Source organism: Medicago sativa, chromosome 2, assembly GCF_051527215.1.
Source record: "Medicago sativa cultivar Bolivia chromosome 2, Bolivia_mono, whole genome shotgun sequence".
NCBI classification, from domain to species: domain Eukaryota; kingdom Viridiplantae; phylum Streptophyta; class Magnoliopsida; order Fabales; family Fabaceae; genus Medicago; species Medicago sativa.
The window spans coordinates 11,588,741-11,608,463 of NC_140750.1; the positions used below are offsets into that span (position 1 = coordinate 11,588,741).

At 32.0% G+C, this 19,723-nt stretch overlaps 2 protein-coding genes across 3 annotated transcripts; one reads left to right on the forward strand and one right to left on the reverse strand.

The window, feature by feature from the left end:
* The first annotated feature begins 3,165 nt into the window (after positions 1 to 3,165).
* Positions 3,166 to 6,691, forward strand: PRXIIF (peroxiredoxin IIF). Its single transcript, XM_085742905.1, has 5 exons — positions 3,166 to 3,420; positions 3,536 to 3,565; positions 4,240 to 4,398; positions 6,107 to 6,201; positions 6,469 to 6,691. Exons 1-5 carry the CDS (start codon positions 3,211 to 3,213, stop codon positions 6,572 to 6,574), a joined length of 600 nt encoding a protein of 199 aa, XP_085599031.1. The 5' UTR covers positions 3,166 to 3,210; the 3' UTR covers positions 6,575 to 6,691.
* Positions 6,692 to 9,570: 2,879 nt separating this feature from the next.
* Positions 9,571 to 13,537, reverse strand: RHF1A (RING-H2 group F1A). Of its 2 annotated transcripts, none has more exons than XM_085742895.1 (8): positions 13,290 to 13,537; positions 12,176 to 12,222; positions 12,034 to 12,096; positions 11,823 to 11,934; positions 11,408 to 11,700; positions 10,867 to 10,974; positions 10,444 to 10,783; positions 9,571 to 9,844 (listed from the first exon to the last, which is right to left on the reverse strand). In XM_085742895.1, exons 1-8 carry the CDS (start codon positions 13,443 to 13,445, stop codon positions 9,818 to 9,820), a joined length of 1,146 nt encoding a protein of 381 aa, XP_085599021.1. In that variant the 5' UTR covers positions 13,446 to 13,537; the 3' UTR covers positions 9,571 to 9,817. The 2 variants fall into 2 exon arrangements, with proteins under 2 accessions (XP_085599021.1, XP_085599023.1); XM_085742897.1 differs by lacking the exon at positions 9,571 to 9,844 and adding an exon at positions 9,999 to 10,213.
* Positions 13,538 to 19,723: the final 6,186 nt, after the last annotated feature.

The window sequence follows — 19,723 nt, forward strand, 5'->3', positions numbered from 1 at the left end:
ACCTCAGGAGTGATCAATTTCGTCATCCTGAAGAATTGCTTGCTATCAACTAGAGAATAACACAAGGAAGTCATAGTTGTACCATTCTGGTGTCATCATTTGTCTCCACCTAATTTTGCTATTGAAGGACTACACATTAAGCCAAGTTTTCTCTGGCTCAACTTCTAAATGCGTACATCCACTATTGCCTATGAACTAACGACTTCAAACTTAACCACATCGCAGATACGGTTGTCTCCTTCGCGACTTCTCTCAAAACTTTGTCTTCGAAATACAAGACAATGACATTCCTAACATTGTCCACCATCTCAGTCTTGTGTGCTTGTGACATAGTAACCGACAACACAGTCTCACATTTCAGTACCTCTACACAACTTTGTTGAATCAAATTCCAACTGCCGTGTAACATAATCCAATTCCAACTGCCGTCATGTGTAACTAAATCAGCCACTTTTGCATGTATAATTACATTTGGGACAGTCACATCCAAATCACCAATTCGAAGCCCGGTTCAATCCAAGCATCATACCACACATCTATACCTCCCCCATCTTCCACGGTGGACCAGAAACTGAAGGCTTGTAAATTCTGCCACAAATTCACATTGTCTTCCATGGACTTGAGTAATAAGGTTTCGCTGTTATAGCACCACTAACCTCATCAAGCTTGTACTTACTCCGCAACAAAAAAAAAAATAGTAAAATGCTACCAAAAAATTTAGCAAAATGCTTAGTATTAAAATGCTACCAAAATATATAGTAAAATGCTTAGTATTAAAATAAAAGTTACATTGACCAACTAATATCATATAAAATGTATACATAAATCAATGTAATTAAAGAGAAAATGTGTCCCGTAAACTTAGCTCACTTGATAAAAGATAATGCATAATATATGCATTGATAAAAGATAATGCATAATATAAGCAAAAATGGTAATTCGAACCCCGACACCCCACTTATTCCCCTTAAATGTGAAATTCTCTAACCATTTTAAGAAAAAAATTAGAGTAGTGATATATTGACATCCATTTGAAGACAACTTTATTTTTCTCTATTCTTATTAGTCAAAAGTAATGGAGAGAGAAAAAGGAAGAGAGAGGAAAAGAAATCATGTGAGTATGAGAGAGAAAGTTGTCACAAAATGGATGTACAAATATCATTTCCCAAAAAATTAGTAAATGTTTTACTAATTCCAAGAGCTTGGTTTAATACTAATATCAATTTAGTCTTGAGAAAAATTACAAGCTAGTTTAGGGTGCCATTTAGGGTGGGAGACCACAGTAGGTCTCCTACCGTGGGAGACTCCCGTTTCTTTCTTTTTATTTTTTTGGACAGCTTAAATAACCTGTTTTTGCAGGTGATGTACACTGTTTTTGCAGCTTTATTGTGTAGGAGATAGAAAAGTATATAGTAAATCATTTCATGTACATTGTGGTGGTATGAATATTACAAGATCAATATAGGAAATTCATATTAATTAAAATAGGGTTAAATATATTTTTGGTCCCTATAAAATTGCGACCTTCTAAGTTTAGTCCTTACTTAATTTTAATAGCTTTTTTAATCCTTACAAAAAAATTACTTATAATTTTAGTCCCTGCTAAAATAAATTTTGTTTAATTATCCTTAAACTCTTAAATTTTTTAACGATTCTTTTTATACAAGTTTAGAACACTATGAAAGGTTCATTTACTAAAATCTATAATTTTTTAACATGAAATAAATTAAATATGAATTTTTTAAAACGACAAAAGTTTAAGATATAAGTAACAAAAATATGGACGTAAAAATCAAATTTTTGCGATATTTTTTTCGGATGACCTTTTAATAACGTTCTTAACACGCCTGTAAAAAATTGTTGAAAAACTTAACAGTTTATGCATAAATTAAACAAATTTGGATTGAGTAAGGACTAATATTGAGTGCAGAAATTTTTTGTAGGGACTAAAAATGCTATTAAAATTAAATAAAGACTAAACTTACAAGGTCGTAATTTTGTAGGGACCAAAAACATAACCCATTAAAATAACTTATCCTTCTTTGAACTATACAAAGACAGAGAAATGTTACGTACTAATTCTCTCATAGAATATACATATAAATGGTCAATAGGTTTTAAATATTTAAATTGCATATTAATCACGTAGAAACATAATTGGGAGATCCTTTAAAACAACCAAAAAATGACAAATTATTGTGAGAGAATATCATATAATTATTTTGTTGGATAATTATTTAATTTAATATCGTTTATTTATTTATTTTCTGTTTGCTATTAAGTTTTATTATGTTAGATTTATTTGTATTGTCACTACCAAAAAAAAGATTTATTTGTATTGTAGTGCAACCATATATTAGGCACTTAGGTTGTGACAGAGCCTAATATTGATGTTTATATCGTGATATTTATACATGTCTATCTAGAAATAAATTAGTTAAAAAACTAGACAACTATACTGAAAGCGAGTAGACCCTATAGCAGTAAATACCTAGGACTCTATGAGAATCTTTCAAAGACTAACTTCTATTTTATGAAAATCTTTCGAAGACTAACTTCCGTTCTATGAAAAATTTCTAAAGACTAACTTCCGTTATATGAGAATCTTCTAAAAACTAACTTCCGTTCTATAAGAATCATTTAAAGGCTAACTTCCATTCTATGAGAATCTTCTAAAGACTAACCTCTTGTTCTATGAGAATCTTTCAAATACTAACTGTGATTCTATGAGTAACTTCTAAAAATTAACTTTCATTCTGTGAAATTATAATTTTCTAACAAAAACTTCAAGTCTCCTATGGTAGGAGACCTAAAGAGGTCTCCCACCGTAGCCTTTGCCCTAGTTTAGTTCCTTAGAGAAAAAAAAAAATCCATAACTCAATCATTATTACAATGTTTAAATATTTCTTAGAGATTAATATGTCTTAAGTTTTTTTTTTTTTCTTTTTTAGGAAAAATATGTCTTAAGTTGTTAATTTTCATCTTAAAAAAAAAAGTTGTTAATTCTCATAACTGTTAATTTTCATCTTAAAAAAAAAAAAAAAGTTGTTTTTTTTTTTGAAGAAAAAAAAAGTTGTTAATTCTCATAACTGTTATGGAATATTTTTATAGAATCTAAATTGAGACCATAAATAAATTCCTTTCATACATCTGTGTTCTCTCCTCACTTTTCTCACACATTCGACAACACAACCTCGTACAATCTAAGCAATGACAACCTTTGTAATGAACAGTGCTCGTTCTTCAACAACCTTGAAATCAGTTTCTTCAGTTCTTCATGGGATCAGGTCTTACGCAAAGGTTGCAACTGGGTCTGACATAATATCTGCTGCATCCAATGTTTCTCTCCAGAAAGCTCGTAATTGGGATGAAGGTGTTTCTTCCAAATTCTCTACCACTCCTATCAATGACATTTTTAAGGTTACCCCACTTGATTTTTTTTTCTCTCTATTTCAATCTAATTTGCAATACCCTTTTATTATTTTTGTTCAATTATTAATGGGTTCTGTTTTTTTTCTTCAATTTGATGTTGTAGGATAAGAAAGTTGTCATCTTTGGTCTCCCAGTAAGTTAACTTGACAATTTTCTTATAATTATAATTATTTGATATGTATTTTTATTGTTACTTTGTTTTTTGTTGCATTTGTTTTGTAAAATTCTCTACTTTTTTGTTTTTATTTTGTATTGTTGCACTTGTGTCCTGTTTGTGTCAACAGCTTAATTTGTAGCTTATAGCATAAACATTTATTATAAGCTATGTCGATAAGAAAAGATGCAATAAGGTCATACTACTGTTTTCGTGTAAACTACAAGTTCTTTTCATAAGTTATCCCAATTTGTCTCACAAGTGCTTATGGCATTAGACAAGCTCAAATAAGTCAATCCAAACAGGTCCTAAATTAAAGGTTTTGCTTATCACATAAGCACTTATGTATAGGCTGTGTGTATAACAAAAAATAAAATAAAGTCACCATTTTCATATAAGCTATAAGTTATTTTCATAAGCTATCTTGGAGTGTTTTTTGAAATAAGTTGAAAACAGCTTATGGACAATGACCATGTTATAAGTTGTTTTCATAAACTTTGTCAAACAATTTCACAGGTGTTTATGTCGGTGGATAAATTCAAATAAGTCAATCCAAATAGGTCATTATTACAAAGAAATGTGTTTTATTTTTCTGCATAGCTTTGTTCTAAAGTAGTGTTTTTTTACCTCTTCATGTTATGATTATCTCTTAGGGTGCATACACGGGAGTTTGTTCAAGCAAACATGTTCCTCCTTACAAGGATAATATTGAGAAGTTTAAGGCTAAAGGGGTTGATTCTGTTATTTGCGTGTCTATTAATGATCCATACACTATGAATGCGTGGGCTGAGAAGCTTCAAGCCAAAGATGCTGTAAGTTTTATCTCTTTCTTCTTTTCTGACTATTATTAAAGGCTTTATTTTCTTTTTGATGGTTTTTATCTGCTTCCTCTGTGTTTGCATTAGTTATTAGTTTTTTGCATTTTCGCCTTGTAGTAGAAATGAGTGCTGATGCTACTTGCTCCGGTTGTAATACTTATCATGAAACCATTGTACATGTCCTTCGTGATTTATGGGACCCCTTCATTGCGGATGATCAGTAGTTCAAATTGTTCAGCTTCGGTCTCTATGATTGACTTCATTGCAATCTAATTTCTGAAAACATTGGAACAGTGGGTCCAAATTGGCCTACCTTCTTTGGGATTGCCATCTGGTGTCTTTGGAAAGATCATTGGATCACTCTCATTTTTTAAAGTAAGACTGATTGGGGAGTTGGCTCAGTCACCAAATCTTCAGCCAGTCTAATGCCATTATTCACGATACCTCCAAACCTATTCCCATTTATTTTGGTCCTACCAGGAGGGAACTTCAAATTTCCTGGAAGACTTCTCCCGATCCTTTCTTGAAGCTTAATGTGGATGAACATCATAACTCAGCAGACCTCTCTTCTAGTGGAGGTCTTATTAGAGATTCCCCTCCCTCTGAGCTTATTACGCATTTGCGCTCTAATGTTATGGGGTGTAGCACCCTGCGTTTCCTTCATTAGTCTTTTGTAACTTCATTTTTTTTATCAGAAAAGAACTGTTGCAGTTGTTTAAATGCATTTCAGTTCAGTTCAGTTTCTGTTCTCTATTTCTAGCTTCACAATTAAAGGATCTTTCCTAACTGTAAACTCAATTTTAGTTGAGTTGGGGATGTTCTTGTGGTTCATTCTCATTTTGTTAGTGCTAGTCATGAGTTTGTGGATTATAATGCATCAACAACAGTTTGTTTTTACAAGTCAAGTTTAAGGATAATCAGAACTCTGAAGGGCGGGAGACTTTGTGTTTCACAAAGGGCATGGCTTTTTTTCATTTGCATGTACTTGTAGTGATTTCACCAGAAGAAATACAAGGAAATTGTACAAATTGTTGATGTGCAGAAAAAATTGAAAAGTGCTAGCAACACCGGTGTTGTCAATCATGTATGGCGGAAAATAGCAGTTTTTCCAAATCCGCTACACAACAGTGCTATAGCGCTACTAAAGAAGAAAACAAATTTCATATTATTTTGAAATAGCAGTTTTTCCAATTCCGCTATTTCATAATATTTTGTACTAAATAGCATATCGCAGATCAATAATGATTTGTTCAAATTCCTCTATGATATAGTGCCGCTATTTAATAACATTAAGCCACGCGCTCTTCAACACTCTTTTATAAACACATTAACTACTCTCTTTCCACCACATTCAGAGAGAGAATGTTGGAACGAAACTACGAAAGTGTCAGTGGCAGATAGTGTGTTGCTAGCACTCTTTATAAGAAGAGGTTTATGATATCTTCAATCTCTTGGAAGTCCGTAATTTCTAATCCATGCGAAAATCGAGCTTGTAAGTATGATAATATGTTCAGTAACTCGATATAGAGATTTTTATGTTGATTATCATGCATCAATCAATTCCACGATGGATTAGGATTTGAAAGAAATAAAAGATAAATAAAAAAATCTATTTGCTTGCTTATGTTAATGGTACTCACATTTGTTTTTTTTCTTTCTATTTGGGCACTGATTATGTGTTCCCTTTTTTTTCTTTTTCCAGATTGAGTTTTATGGGGACTTTGACGGGAGCTTCCACAAAAGCTTGGAATTAACTACTGATCTCTCTGGTGCTTTGCTTGGAACCCGATCTGAAAGGTATATATTATACACACTCCTTCCTTAAAGCTAAGATTGGACTCATTAACACATACATTTATTTTGATGTTTGAATGAATTTTCTTTCTTCAAATGTTTTAAAACTAGATCAAATGCCAAAGCGGCGAAGTCACTATTTCATGGTTCAAATGAATTTAAAAAGAACTAATGTAGTGAAGGAATCACTAATGGTTTATGATATTATACCTTTCTGTATAATTAGTATAGATTTCAATTCTTAAAAGAGTAACTGTTGTTTTGGTGTAGATGGTCAGCATATGTGGTAGATGGAAAGGTTAAGGCTCTTAACGTCGAAGAAGCTCCATCTGATGTCAAGGTTTCTGGCGCAGAAACCATTTTGGGACAAATTTGAAGTTTTTGTTAGTTTTATGAATGTAACAAGTCTTCAATAATTTTCTTTTGATCAATGACAAGAGTGTAATAAAATGTACCTGATGTTTCCAGCTGAGCTGATAGAATATTTGTTAAATTTTCTGTTGGTTCACTTGTTTTTTGGTACTGTATTTCCTTCATTTTTTGGACTCTACTTCTTTCTAATCGACGCAGCGACAAGAGTAACACATTTCACTCTTGCAGACCCTGCAAGATGTATGTTTGGTATTTCACTACTTCTCAATTTATTTTTTGTCTCACTTTAAAGCATGTTATTAGTTTTCTATTCTTCCTTAAAAAAAAGGTTTAAGTGTGTACTTTCGGGAAGAGAAAAAAAAAAATATACATAGTGCGTACTGGATTATGTTGTAGTAAAAATTAAATGTCACGTGAGCATAGCTTTGTTGGTATGAACGTTGCAGTATGGATGGACGAAGGTTCAAGCTGAATTCTCCATTTATTCATCTCAAAAAAAATTAATTAATTTAGAATGATTGATTTTGGTTAATTTTTTTTTTTTTTGGTGGAAAAGTTAATTTTGAATTAAATAAAAGTGAGTTGAACAACAAATTTGGGATTAAATATCAAGGCTTAATTACAATTTTGGTCTAATTTTCACTCATTTGCGGAATTTGCCTCCTCATTTTAATATCATTAGTTTTGATGTCTATAAGATTTCTTGTACTTAAAAATGGTGAAACCGAAGTTGAAATTGAAGTTTTTACTGGATATTTTGTAATTTAAAAAATGTCAAGTCAGCAATTTTAAGTAATAAAAATATGATGAGGGGACCAAAAATTTAGTGATTTTAAAACAGGGCGATCAATTCCGTGAGTGAATGAAAATAGAGCGACCAAAACCGTATAAAATTAAGTATTAGTTTGCAAAAAGTTTCAAATTAGGTTGTTAAAACCAATTATCATATAAAATCAATTACATTCGAGCATATTCAAACATATTGAAATCAATTTTATACTATTTTTTTAAAGCCAAATGATGAATTAAAAAATTTATTGGAGCAGAATTTGTGCTTAAAATGAAAGAATTACAAGAGTTCAAAATACAAAAGGAGGAATCTCTCAAAGCACCACGAACAAACAAGGAAATTGATTCATGGAGTAACCAAAACAAGAAGACGGATTGGTCCACCAAAGACTAGCCAAGACATCTTAGACAATTCTTTGTGACCAAAAATACTATAGAAACAATTGTTTGGTTCCACTTCTAGAAAAGATAAAGTTGATTAAGTTGATTTTAGATGTGTTTAATTGATTCTGACATGTTTGATTGCTTTTGAGTGGAATTTATTTTGTCTTTAGAATTGATTTTACTTTAATTTAGGATTTGTAGTTTTTAATTCTAATATTTGATTTTTACAAAAATTTATATTTCAACTCACTTTCATATGAATATGTTCAAACACAAATTAGTTTACCACAAACTGACCTTTAGTTAAAATTAATTCTTTCAAAATCAATTTTTATTACCGCATAATCAAAAGTATGTTTGTTCTCGCAGTAGGATCAGCTTAATGTGCGGTTGGACTGAAGCTCCAAAATATAGCTACTTATCATGGTTCAAGTGAGTAACATTGGGTTAGGAGATGAACAAAATCGATGCAGAATCAACCAAAGCTCTAAAACTGAAATCAAATGGTATTATGTTTTCGAGGAAAATTGGCCATATTAAACTAAGGTCGGCATATGTATGACTAAACAAAGTCGGTTAGCAGACTTTTCCTTTCTCTTTGCATTTAAAAATAGTGGTTCCTTCGTCCTTTCTCTTTGCATTTAAAAATAGTGGTTCCTTCGTAGGTGTTGTAGTCTAATTTTGACTCAAATGATAAAGCTTGGATTCGGTCCAATTATCTTTCTCATATTAGTGCAACTAATGATGACATCGATCACTCTCTGTGTGACCTTTTCTTTGTCAAGATTTCCGCAATTCTTGACAAATTAGTCACATTAGAACAAAGACACCCATTTTTTAGTACTCAAATTGGTCTTACTAGAACTCAATCCCTCCAATTCAGTATGTCACACAAATTTTAAAATGGAATTCACTAATCAACTATCAAACATTTTTGACCAAAAAAAAAAAGAACTATCAATAACTTTAGACCATCTTCAATAGAGGGGTCTTAGACATTTAAGACCCGTTACCTATTAGGTACCCCAATTGGGGAGAAACTTCTTCGAGGTCTTATAAGACCCCAGGTCTTACTTAAGACCCCAATCTTAAGCGGGACCTGCACTCTTTTAATATTAAAAAATTGAAATGTAATGATATAAAATTATTGGTAGTTGATTAGAGAGTCTCATTTAAGAAATTTGTGTGAGATCTAAGTTGGAAGATTTCAATGTTTAGTAGGTACTACTATTAAAAAAATTCTAGATGAATGATTTGTACACATGGGACCCATTTAAGTATCCAAAAATGGATGTCTCCATTATGAATGTTCTTATATCATTGCATTTCAATTTTTATTATTAAAAGAATGTAGATCCCACTTAAGATTGGGGGTATTAAGTGAGACTCCGAATCTTATAAGACATCGAAAAAGTTTCTCCCAATGGAGGTAATGATGTCAAGACCCTTCCATCGGAAACGATCTTAGCATTCTCCTATTTAATACTACTAGTACTAAATCCTTACAAAGTAGGTGAGGTTCACATAAATCACATATGAATCTCTTAAGTAAAAATGCAATGATATAAGAACATTCATGATGGAGATATCATTTTTGGATACTTAAATGGATCTCATGTGTACACATCATTCATCTATAATTTTTTAATACTACTAGTACTAAATCCTTACAAAGTAGGTGAGGTTCACATAAATAACAACATATGAATCTCTAAGTAATTGTTTAGTATTGCAAAAAAAATGATGAACTAAAACAGTAGCCTGAAATTGGCCTAAATAAATTAATAATTTTTCTAAATAGAAATTACTGAGATTGCAATGCAGAGAGAACCTCCAAAATCTAGTAAATTATTTCATTAAGCAAATCCAGTATTGACATTTAGAGAGGAACAATAACCATGGATGAAAAAATCCACTGAGCTCTATAAATTGATCATACATAGTTTAAATTCCTACTACAAATCATGGAGCATTGATAACAATGCAGGACGCATACCAACATGTGCATTGGTCACCAAAGTCGTCTCTTGCACCTTTTTGAACAAGTCAGCATAGTAGAATTGATGACCCCAAGCTAAGTCTTCACAGCATCATGTCCTCTCTGGAATCAAAATAGTAAACAAATTTAAAGCATTAGTCATTTTTCAATCAATATCATTGAATATTATACTAAATACATTCATCACTTCGAAAGGACAATTTTGTTGTCAACTATTTTTTTTGGGTGCAACATTACACACTATACTATACCAATCCAAGCGTTTTTTTCTTTTCTTTTCTTTTCTTTTTCTCATTTAACATAACTAATAAATAATTTATTTGTTAACGCTACCCAAATTCCGCAAACAAACTTATTCTATTAATTTCATACCAGATTTTTTAGTTGACAACATGATTTGAATTCCTTCACGGTGGAACTCGACAGCTGAACAATGATGAGACAGTTCATGGAGGATCCCAGGAGGGTATACTTTGATGCCATATTAAAATTATAGGGTTTTAGATAAAGAGAGGAAAGGAATAATTAAGACTAATATATTCTTAACATTAGATATACTTTAAGATAAGAGAAAATGTTATCATATATTCTAACAGTGTAAATCAAGATTGCCTAGAAATAAAAGTATCAGATAACTTGTTATAATGAACAACTTAAATCTTAAAGTAAAAAAAGAGTTTGATAGATGGAGATGGACTAACCTGAACATATGGAGGAATTTCCATTCGACTAGCAACAGTGCTAGAAATGTGTGAGGGGGCATCTGAACTTCCACTTACTTCAGTTTTAGAATTCCCAGTGTCTTTCTCTTCAACAGACTTCCCTTCGGAAAAGCCTGAAGTTCCCCCATTACGGACAGGAATTAGAGGAGAACCCGACCTTTTTGAGGCAAGATCAAGGCGTTCAATCATACGTGAAACTCCAGCTATGCCAGCATTCATCTCACGTTGAACACCTTTACTCAGCTCTTTTACTGTGACATTACGAGCCAGTAACTTCTCTTTAAGGCCACGAGTACTTTTAGAAATTGATTCCTTATATCTGTTGCAAGAATTAAGATTAAGATAAGTTAGCAGTGAAGGGTAGTTTAGAGTTTACAAGAATTGAATAGTTAATATGTTTACCTAGCTGAAGCAGCAGAAAATTTAGATTTGAAGGACTCGGGAAAGGAGAACATCTCAGAAGTATTTAGTTTCCTCTCATCCTGAGGTGGTGATGGACTGTAAAGAACTCTGAACACAAACCAGGAAAAAGTTAACATATGAAACATTAGTAGGTAAATGAGTGAACAGTCATTTTGGTCCTAGAATGTATTAGCCTATCAGGCGCAGTCGTTATAGTCCCAAAATTACAAAACATCCTTGAATGTCTCTTGTTATTCAGTTTTATCCTTGAATGTGTTCTTCGTTCGTTAGTTTGGTTCTTGAATGTGTCTTCCATTAGTCAGTTTAATTCATCAAATTAGTAACAACAGATACAGTCAACAAAATTTTTTGTAACTTATATATATTCAGGGACTATAGTATATAGTGATACCGCCTCGTATATTTAGGGACCAAAATAACTTTTTACTCGTAAGTAAACAATCAGGGAAAAAGCTTCTGTCTAAATAACTAATGCAAGTGCCACTGCTTATTATACTTAAAAGTTATACACAATCAGCACCTTGGCCTGTAAGGGACATCAACCTCAGGACTAGTGTTTCTTGCAACCTCAGGACGAGCGTTGGCAGTTGATGGTAGATCAGTGGTCGGTGAGCTACCGCCAACTGGTGAAGTTGTAAGTGTTGATTGCATCCCAGATACAGGCCCAGAAGAGTTGAAAACAAGAATCTCTGATGGACCTGCTCCAGACGATCCCTGTCTTCTCTGTCTCTGAACAAAACGAGCTCTACTTGCAGCGGCATATAGGTGCTGCATAATTTCCTCATCAAAATCAATTTCATCTGAGGAATCATCCTGAAAGAGAGTAATTTTCCTCTAATCATTGAATGATAGTATGATAAACGTATCAAGGAAACTACAAGACCAACAAATTTTAACACAAGAAAACAGTTCAATAACGCTATCAATTCACTCACATGATCACCATTAGAATATCCAAAGGGGGCCCGAGAATTAGTGAGTGAAGATGAATGATTGTTTCTTGATCTTACGCTTTTCTCAGCCTCCACAGCGTCAAGAAGCTCTTGGCTGCAACAAAAGATAAGTCATCGATAAACACTACCAATCATACCATAAAAAGCTTGTATTGAGAAGGGGAAGAGAGATTATTTGCAAATAAACATATACCAGGCAGGGTCTTTCAAAGAAAGTGATTGCCAACATATTGGGCACTCTTTGCTTCTCTGTGACCTAAAGAAAAAACAATTTATGTTAGAAGCAACCAACCACAACAATCCATGACTAATTCATCAAGCTATATAAGGCTTACCATTCAAGAATGCAATGCAGGTGATATTCATGTTTGCAACAAGTAACCTGAAATTAAAACGTAACATATTAACACACTGTTCAACATTTGGGTTTAGACATTATATATGCAGCTAGCAAATTTTCCCTTTGGTAATCTACAGGTTGTAAGTTGTAACTAATCCTCACAAAAGGCATAATTAAACACATCAAGATAGATAAATATATCGTTGCGGGGTAAATGTTTGGCATCACAGGATTCAACAAACTTAACCCTGTTATACACTGAGTGAGATATAGATGCAAATTGTTAATCCTCATCCACACATAAAAATTTATTACTTGATGAATGAATAAGAACAAAAAAAGCTTCTACAAATATCACAATGCTAGATAATTTCCAGCTGCTTCAATGTGTATAAGGTCCTGTTTGGATAAATAGCTTATTTAGCAGCTTATAGCATAAGCACTTGTTATATAAGCACTTATGAATGGCTATTTTTATAACAAGACAAAGCAAAATCAAACTGTTTTTGTATAATGAATAAGCTGTTTACATAAGCTATTCTAAAGAGCTTATGGAAATAAGCTGAAAACACCTTATGATCATGTCATAAGGTGTTTTATTAGTTTTCCCAAACAGTGTCATAAAAGTTTATACCAGCAGATAAACTCAAATAAGCCATCCAAGCAGGCCCTGATTCCTTATGATGATTAAATAAACATGGTTGCTTATGCAAAAACAAAAGCAAAATTTGTATCAATACAGACACTGTTGCTGACAGAACAGAAGCAGATCAAATGCACATAATTATCTCAAAATAACAAAAAAATAACCTTGAAATTTTAAGCAAATTCAATCTAATCAATAAAACTCAAACCACAAAAATCAAGGTAAAAACAAAAAATAAAAATCCCAAAATCACACCAAACCCTCATTTCTCAACAAAAAATTGAGAATCTATCATAAACACACATCAAATTTCTATACAACAAGGTAAAAACATAAGCTTTAACAATTTACAAGTGAAGCAATAAGATCACAAACATTGAATCAACTGATTAAAGTTCACAACTTTATTCAAAACCCAAATGCAAAATCTAAAAAAAAAAAAAAAGTGTAAGATGAAACATACAGTTGATGGGTCATGAACACTGAAAGACTCTAAGCAAATACTGCAAGAATCTTCAAAAGAGTCATCATCAAAAGCTGAAGAAGAGGATGGAGCTAAGAAAGGAGGAGGAGTGGAAGATGATGATGATGGAGAAGAGAAGGAGGTGAAAGTAGCCATGGTTAGGGTTAGGTGAGAACTGAGGAAGTGGTGTGTGAATAAGAAGAAAGAGAGAAGGGAGAAAGAAAAGGGAAAATCCGATTCAGACGTGTGATGAGATCAATGTGTGACTTTTTTATTTAGGGGAATTAGTCACTTTAGTCCCTGAATGGGGAACGATTCGTCAATTTAGTCCCTAAATGCAGATAATATGCAAAACAGTCCCTGCATGGTCAATTTCAGGGACTAAAGTGACTAACGAAGTCTACATTCAGGAACTAAATTGACTAACGGAGTTTGCATTCAGGAACTAAATTGACTAACAAAGTCTACATTCAGGGACTATTTTGCAATTTATCTGCATTCAGGGACTAAATTGACGAATCGTTCCCCATTCAGGGACTAAAGTGACTAATTCCCTTTTTTATTTATTGTCCTAACAAAGAAATAAAGCATATGGCATGATTTTGTCTTAATTTTTTATTTTTAAGTCAAATATAATTTCTAACGAATAAATCTTATAAGAGAAAGTTTAAGTTGGTCATAAACACAAATAAAAATAACTTAGACACATACAAATAGATAAGAAAAATTTAAAAGTAAAAATAAAAAATGATGTGACTAATTTATTTTTCTTTTAATACTCTCCATTTATGTATGTATGTCCAAATATTTTTGATTTAGGATGTGGTCAGGTAAGAATTGCTCATCTTAGTCCCATAAGTGTAGCTCAGTTGGTAGCTACCAGGGATATTATGTGCAGGGGCCGAAGTTCAAACTCCGAATTTCCCACTTTTCCTCACATAATATATGTGAATTTAAATTACATGAGGAAAAAAAGAAAAGAATTACTCATCTTATATTCTAGAGTTAGATCATTTCATAGATAATATAATTTCTCTCCAACAATTTATTTTTCAATAAAATTTATTAATTACTTAAACTCAATTGTTTGATTCATTTTATCTTTATTTTTTTGTTTGTGTATAAATCCGTCCGTAGTCATTTGCACACAATTGTATAAATCAATCTTCAAATCAAATAAGACATTAATGAATGACATTACTCTAACTTAATGCCATTGGTGTTGTATTTGAATACAAAAGATATGATTAAACTATAAGAGATCTCTTACCACTTAGAATTTTTTATCTTTATCATCATTATTATTATTATTGTTATTGTTGTTGTTGTTGTTGTTATTATTATTATTACCTCTGTCCTTAAATATATGATATTTTTGCCAAAATCACGGGAATTAAGCGACTCAAAAATAGAAATACTCCCATAAGACACATGTTAAGCGACTCAAAAATAGAAATACTCCCATAAGATTTGTACGAATTCAATGCACAAATTCCAACAATTTTTTTTTTTTACAATTGAGTCATTTATAGCACAAGTTAACATGTTCTTATTATTAATTAATAATTAATTAGTCTGCTTTTGGATTTCCTTTACTCTTTTTGTGTTTTGATGTTTTATGTTTAACGTTAACTCCTATGATTTTTTTATTTTACTATTTTATGTGCCGTATCTCTAATTTATATTGTCCTCTATTTTGTACTCAGTCCTATACTCCCAACACCACAAGTATATTCGTGATTCGTAATCACTTGTTATGGGTACCTCAAACAAAAATCCATTCATCCCTTCCACTAATAACTAAAGTCTCAAACTTATAACCGTATATTTAAGTCTTGATAATGAAAACTCCTTCTTCATTGCTCATGTTTTATCCCACTAATTTTTTTAGAAAAAGTTTTTAGCGAGACAATTGTTTGAAGGGAGTACCCACAATTGATTGTTTTACTTGAGTTTTGGTCTAGTCCTACCACATAATAGATGATTGAAGGTTGAATACATACCACCAAGAATCAAATCTCCAACTATTTACTTAAGAAGTCTAAAATCAATTAGATCAATCTATTTTATTAAAAATGTGCACATGACAAAAATGTCTAAGGAAATATAAGAGGCTGAGTCAAAAACAAAGAAATAAGAGGCTATCTGAGTTTCTAACAAGTTGCACTCCATGTAGCTAAGACAAGTGTCATGGTGAAGTACCCGCGGCAATGCAATGGGACCAAAAATGAAGGCATGTGGCTAGCAACATCCTCAACCTTTGAGTTTGTTGTACTTTGCATAACAGCCTTGTAAACTCTTTGGTCAACAGTACTATTAGATTTTGTCATGTCGGTGGTGGTGGACTTGAATTGCTTATCAACCAAATTCTACTCTTTTTTTGGTTCTACTACTAATTTGCAGAATTTTTTTTTTTTGCTGACCCAGTTACCAAATTTTTTTTTCAAATCTGACCCCCTTTGACATTTAAATACAGAAATGACCCTCTTTCTGGATTTTTTGTTTTTTGTTTTGTCGTTTTCCTCATTACCGCAGTTTCAAATTGCGGTAATGAGCCACCTTTCTGACGCGCGCCAGGCTTGCACAAGTGAGGCAGGTTGACTGATTTCTTTTAAAAAAATTTATTCATTACCGCAGTTTGGAATTGCGGTAATGAATTTTTTATTTTTTTTCGTTTTTTCTATTTTTGGCATTATTAAAACAATATACCATTCATCCAAATTCACAATCATTTTTTCATACATTTCTACTTGTTTTGCATAGTAAAAATAGACATTAAAATCACAAAACTGCTTAATTTTTTTAAATGACGGAATTTTATTGAAGGTTAAAAAAAAGGTCATAAATACTTATAAAAGATTGGTTGAACACATAATACATCAAGTTAGGCTTTTATAATAAAGGATAAGATAAGATAAATATGAAATAGTTGTTTCGGAAAACATAAGAGATAAATATGAAATAGTTGTTTCGGAAAAATAGGGCTATAGATAAATATGAAATAGTTGTAGGGCCAATTTGTTTCGGAAGTAGAGATAAATATGAAATAGTTGTTTCGGAAAACAAAAGAGATAAATATGAAATAGTTGTTTCGGAAAATAGAAGAGATAAATTTGAAATATGATCAATGGCTAAAATTGAATGGCGCCTAAATGTGAAAGATCCAATGACTCAGAAAAGTGGAGGAAAAATGGGAGGAAAATATTAGGGTTAGGGTTAGCTTCAGGGGTTAAGCTTTAGTAAATAAGATTTTTAACACAATGAATAATATAATTAATTTTTAAATTTATATTTTTTACAATTATCATTTATATTTATTTATTATTATTTGCATCTAATTTTAAAAAACATATATTGTGCCAAAAATATAAAAAACGAAAAAAAATAAAAAATTCATTACCGCAATTCCAAACTGCGGTAATGAATAAAAAATTTTAAAAAAATCAGTCAACCTGCCTCACCTGTGCAAGCCTGGCGCGCGTCAGAAAGGTGGCTCATTACCGCAATTTGAAACTGCGGTAATGAGGAAAACGACAAAACAAAAAACAAAAAATCCAGAAAGGGGGTCATTTCTGTATTTAAATGTCAAAGGGGGTCAGATTTGGAAATTTTTTTGGTAACTGGGTCAGCAAAAAAAAAAAATCTAATTTGCATTTTGCACGGCACATTTATGCTATTTTATGTATGATTATTACTTTCGAAAAAATTCTTCAAAATAAAATAATGTTTTATGTATGATTATTACACGGCACATTTATGCTATTACAAATTATACAAACGTTAGACGACTTTTTTACAATCCTCTTCGAAAATATAGCGTACTTTCTTTTTTACGAAAATATAGTGTGTGTGTATGTTACCACTTCTTTAACCATCAATAAAAGGTGAGTAACACAACACATATTGAGTTGGCACCGATCAAAGTTATGTATTTATTTTCTATTATTTTTAACGTTATATAGATACACGGTTTCGATTGGGTCGACTCATGGTTAGTGTTAACCGCCTTTTATCGATGGGTAAACAAAAATTTCCCATTTTTTCTAGTTTTCATTATTCAGAAAAAGAATGACGTATAATAATGATATAAGTTTTTTTTTTTGTGTAGACGTTAATTACTGTTAAATTGATCAATAAATGATATCCATGATACCATTGTTAAGCATTTTTTTTACTATCTTAAATGGAATTGGTATACCAAACCTTTATGTGGAAGTTTGAGTTTATGCTTTATCAAGGAATTACTGACCAAGCACTCATACCATATCATTGAGTCAAACAATCTATAGAAGGGCATATGATAATAAAAATGAAAGGCACGTAATAGGGTGTTTTAGTGGGGTATTATAAGGGTGGAAAATAAAGATGATAGGCATAAGGCATCCAAAATCATATGAAGTGCTCAATGTCAATCAATAACAATAAGTTATATATATATATATATATATATATATATATATATATATATATATATATATATATATGGTTTTGTTACAAGCCACCCTTTGGTGGTGTCTTTTAACAAGTCACACCTTAAGGTGTGATTTTCACTTTTTAGTTATAACTTTGCTAAAAGACACCTTCATAAAAGTAAGTTGGTGTCTTTTCACAAATGTTTATAGAATAACTTGATAAAAGACACCTTCATGACTTGAGCCATAATATTTTAATAGGTTCATGGTTCTTAAGACACTGCTAAAACATTAATTCTATTTTTTTACTTTTTTGTGAGTGTGACTAGGATTTATGACCATACAAGAATAATTCGCAGGTGATATGGCTTTGGTATAATTTAGTGTGATGATCTTTTCATCAAATGTCTTAGAAAATGAGAGCTTGATGTATGTGTGATACATATACATCATAAATACTAAACATGTGTGACTGAAAATTACACAAACGCTTTTCTAGGAGGTTTTAGATCTCAATCACGGAAAATGGAATACAATACTTGGTAACCAAAATGAAAATGATTGCTTGCCATCTTTTTGTAGTAATATTAAGTTTAATCAATTTCATTGGTTTGCCTGTCAATTTACAAGTTTCACCAAATTAACATGATATGAATATAATTATGATGCTGAAGAAAACTATTCCTATTTAACGATGTGTTTCACATTACAGCATCAACAGTACCCTGAAAACCACTTTTACCTGCCTCTCTTGGAGTTTGAGTGGCCACATAAACCTGAAACAAACAAGTTCCATTACATAATCTTTAGAGCTTTACTATAGTCTGTTTTTTAATGATCATTTAGAATAACTTATTTGGGTTGATTTGGTGGTGTTGACTTGGGATCTTGGAGCGTACTTCTCTTAGAAGTTTTAGGTTTAATTATCTCTGACGTCAATTTGAATGAGGTAGTTTAACTTCTTAAAAAAATGATCATTTAGAAATCAATGACTAATTCTCTCTAAAAAATGGGAGATACTCGTCTCCAAAGATGACTTAAGAGCCATAGTTCCAACTTTCAAGCACGTACGTATAATATGTCTATTTAGTGAGAATGTAAACCTTGTAGATGTAACTATTGATTCAATCGCTTATTGATACTATTATGTTTCAATCAACCTATAAGTATCTTCAATAGGAAATTTGAGAAAGAATATCAAATTCATATATAGATGGATAACGTTGAAGGTGAGAAAAAAACACAAGAAGGGGGGGTTGAATTGTGTTTTTAAAAAATTCTTCAATTCTCCTAAAAACTGAACACACTGATCAGAAGCTAGGTGAGACAGCTTCTGAAGTGATAATCAGAATCTAAATGCAGCGGAATAAAACAGAGAGAGAGAAGAAGAACGACACAAAGCAATTATACTGGTTCCTTCCACAATCCGGAAGTAGTCCAGTCCCCCTTGCACTTCCAAGGAGATTTCACTATGAGTAATATCTGATTATAAATGCTCAAGCACACAAGCAAGAGACTTCCAATGCTCAAGCACACAAGCAAGAGACTTCCTTTGCTCAAGAACACAATCAAGAGACTTCCTGCTCAAGCACAACTGCAAGAGACTTCCTAACTAAACAAAATTACACAGAAAATTGTTTAAGGTTGAACACTTGATATACAATCAGAGGTGCTCACAATACAAATCAGATACAGACTCAATGGACTTAAAAATTTCTAAGATATGACTTTGAGACACAGAAATTCTAAGTGAATGCAGAACAATTTCAGCAGAGGTTTGGTACTTGTGAAAATCTTGTGAGTCTTTCGTTCAGCGTTCTTGCATTACCAAATCTCTAGGTCTTCACTCCTTTATATAGAGGTGTGAAAGAGACGTTGTGAAATTGCCAGCACACCAAAGAGTCGTTAGTTGAAGCTTGATCTTTCACCAATGATCTTTTGCCTGATTTGGTTGTTGTCCTATGAAAAACCAATTTGAAATCCATTCCTTATCCAAAGGAACATATATGCAGGCGAGACCGT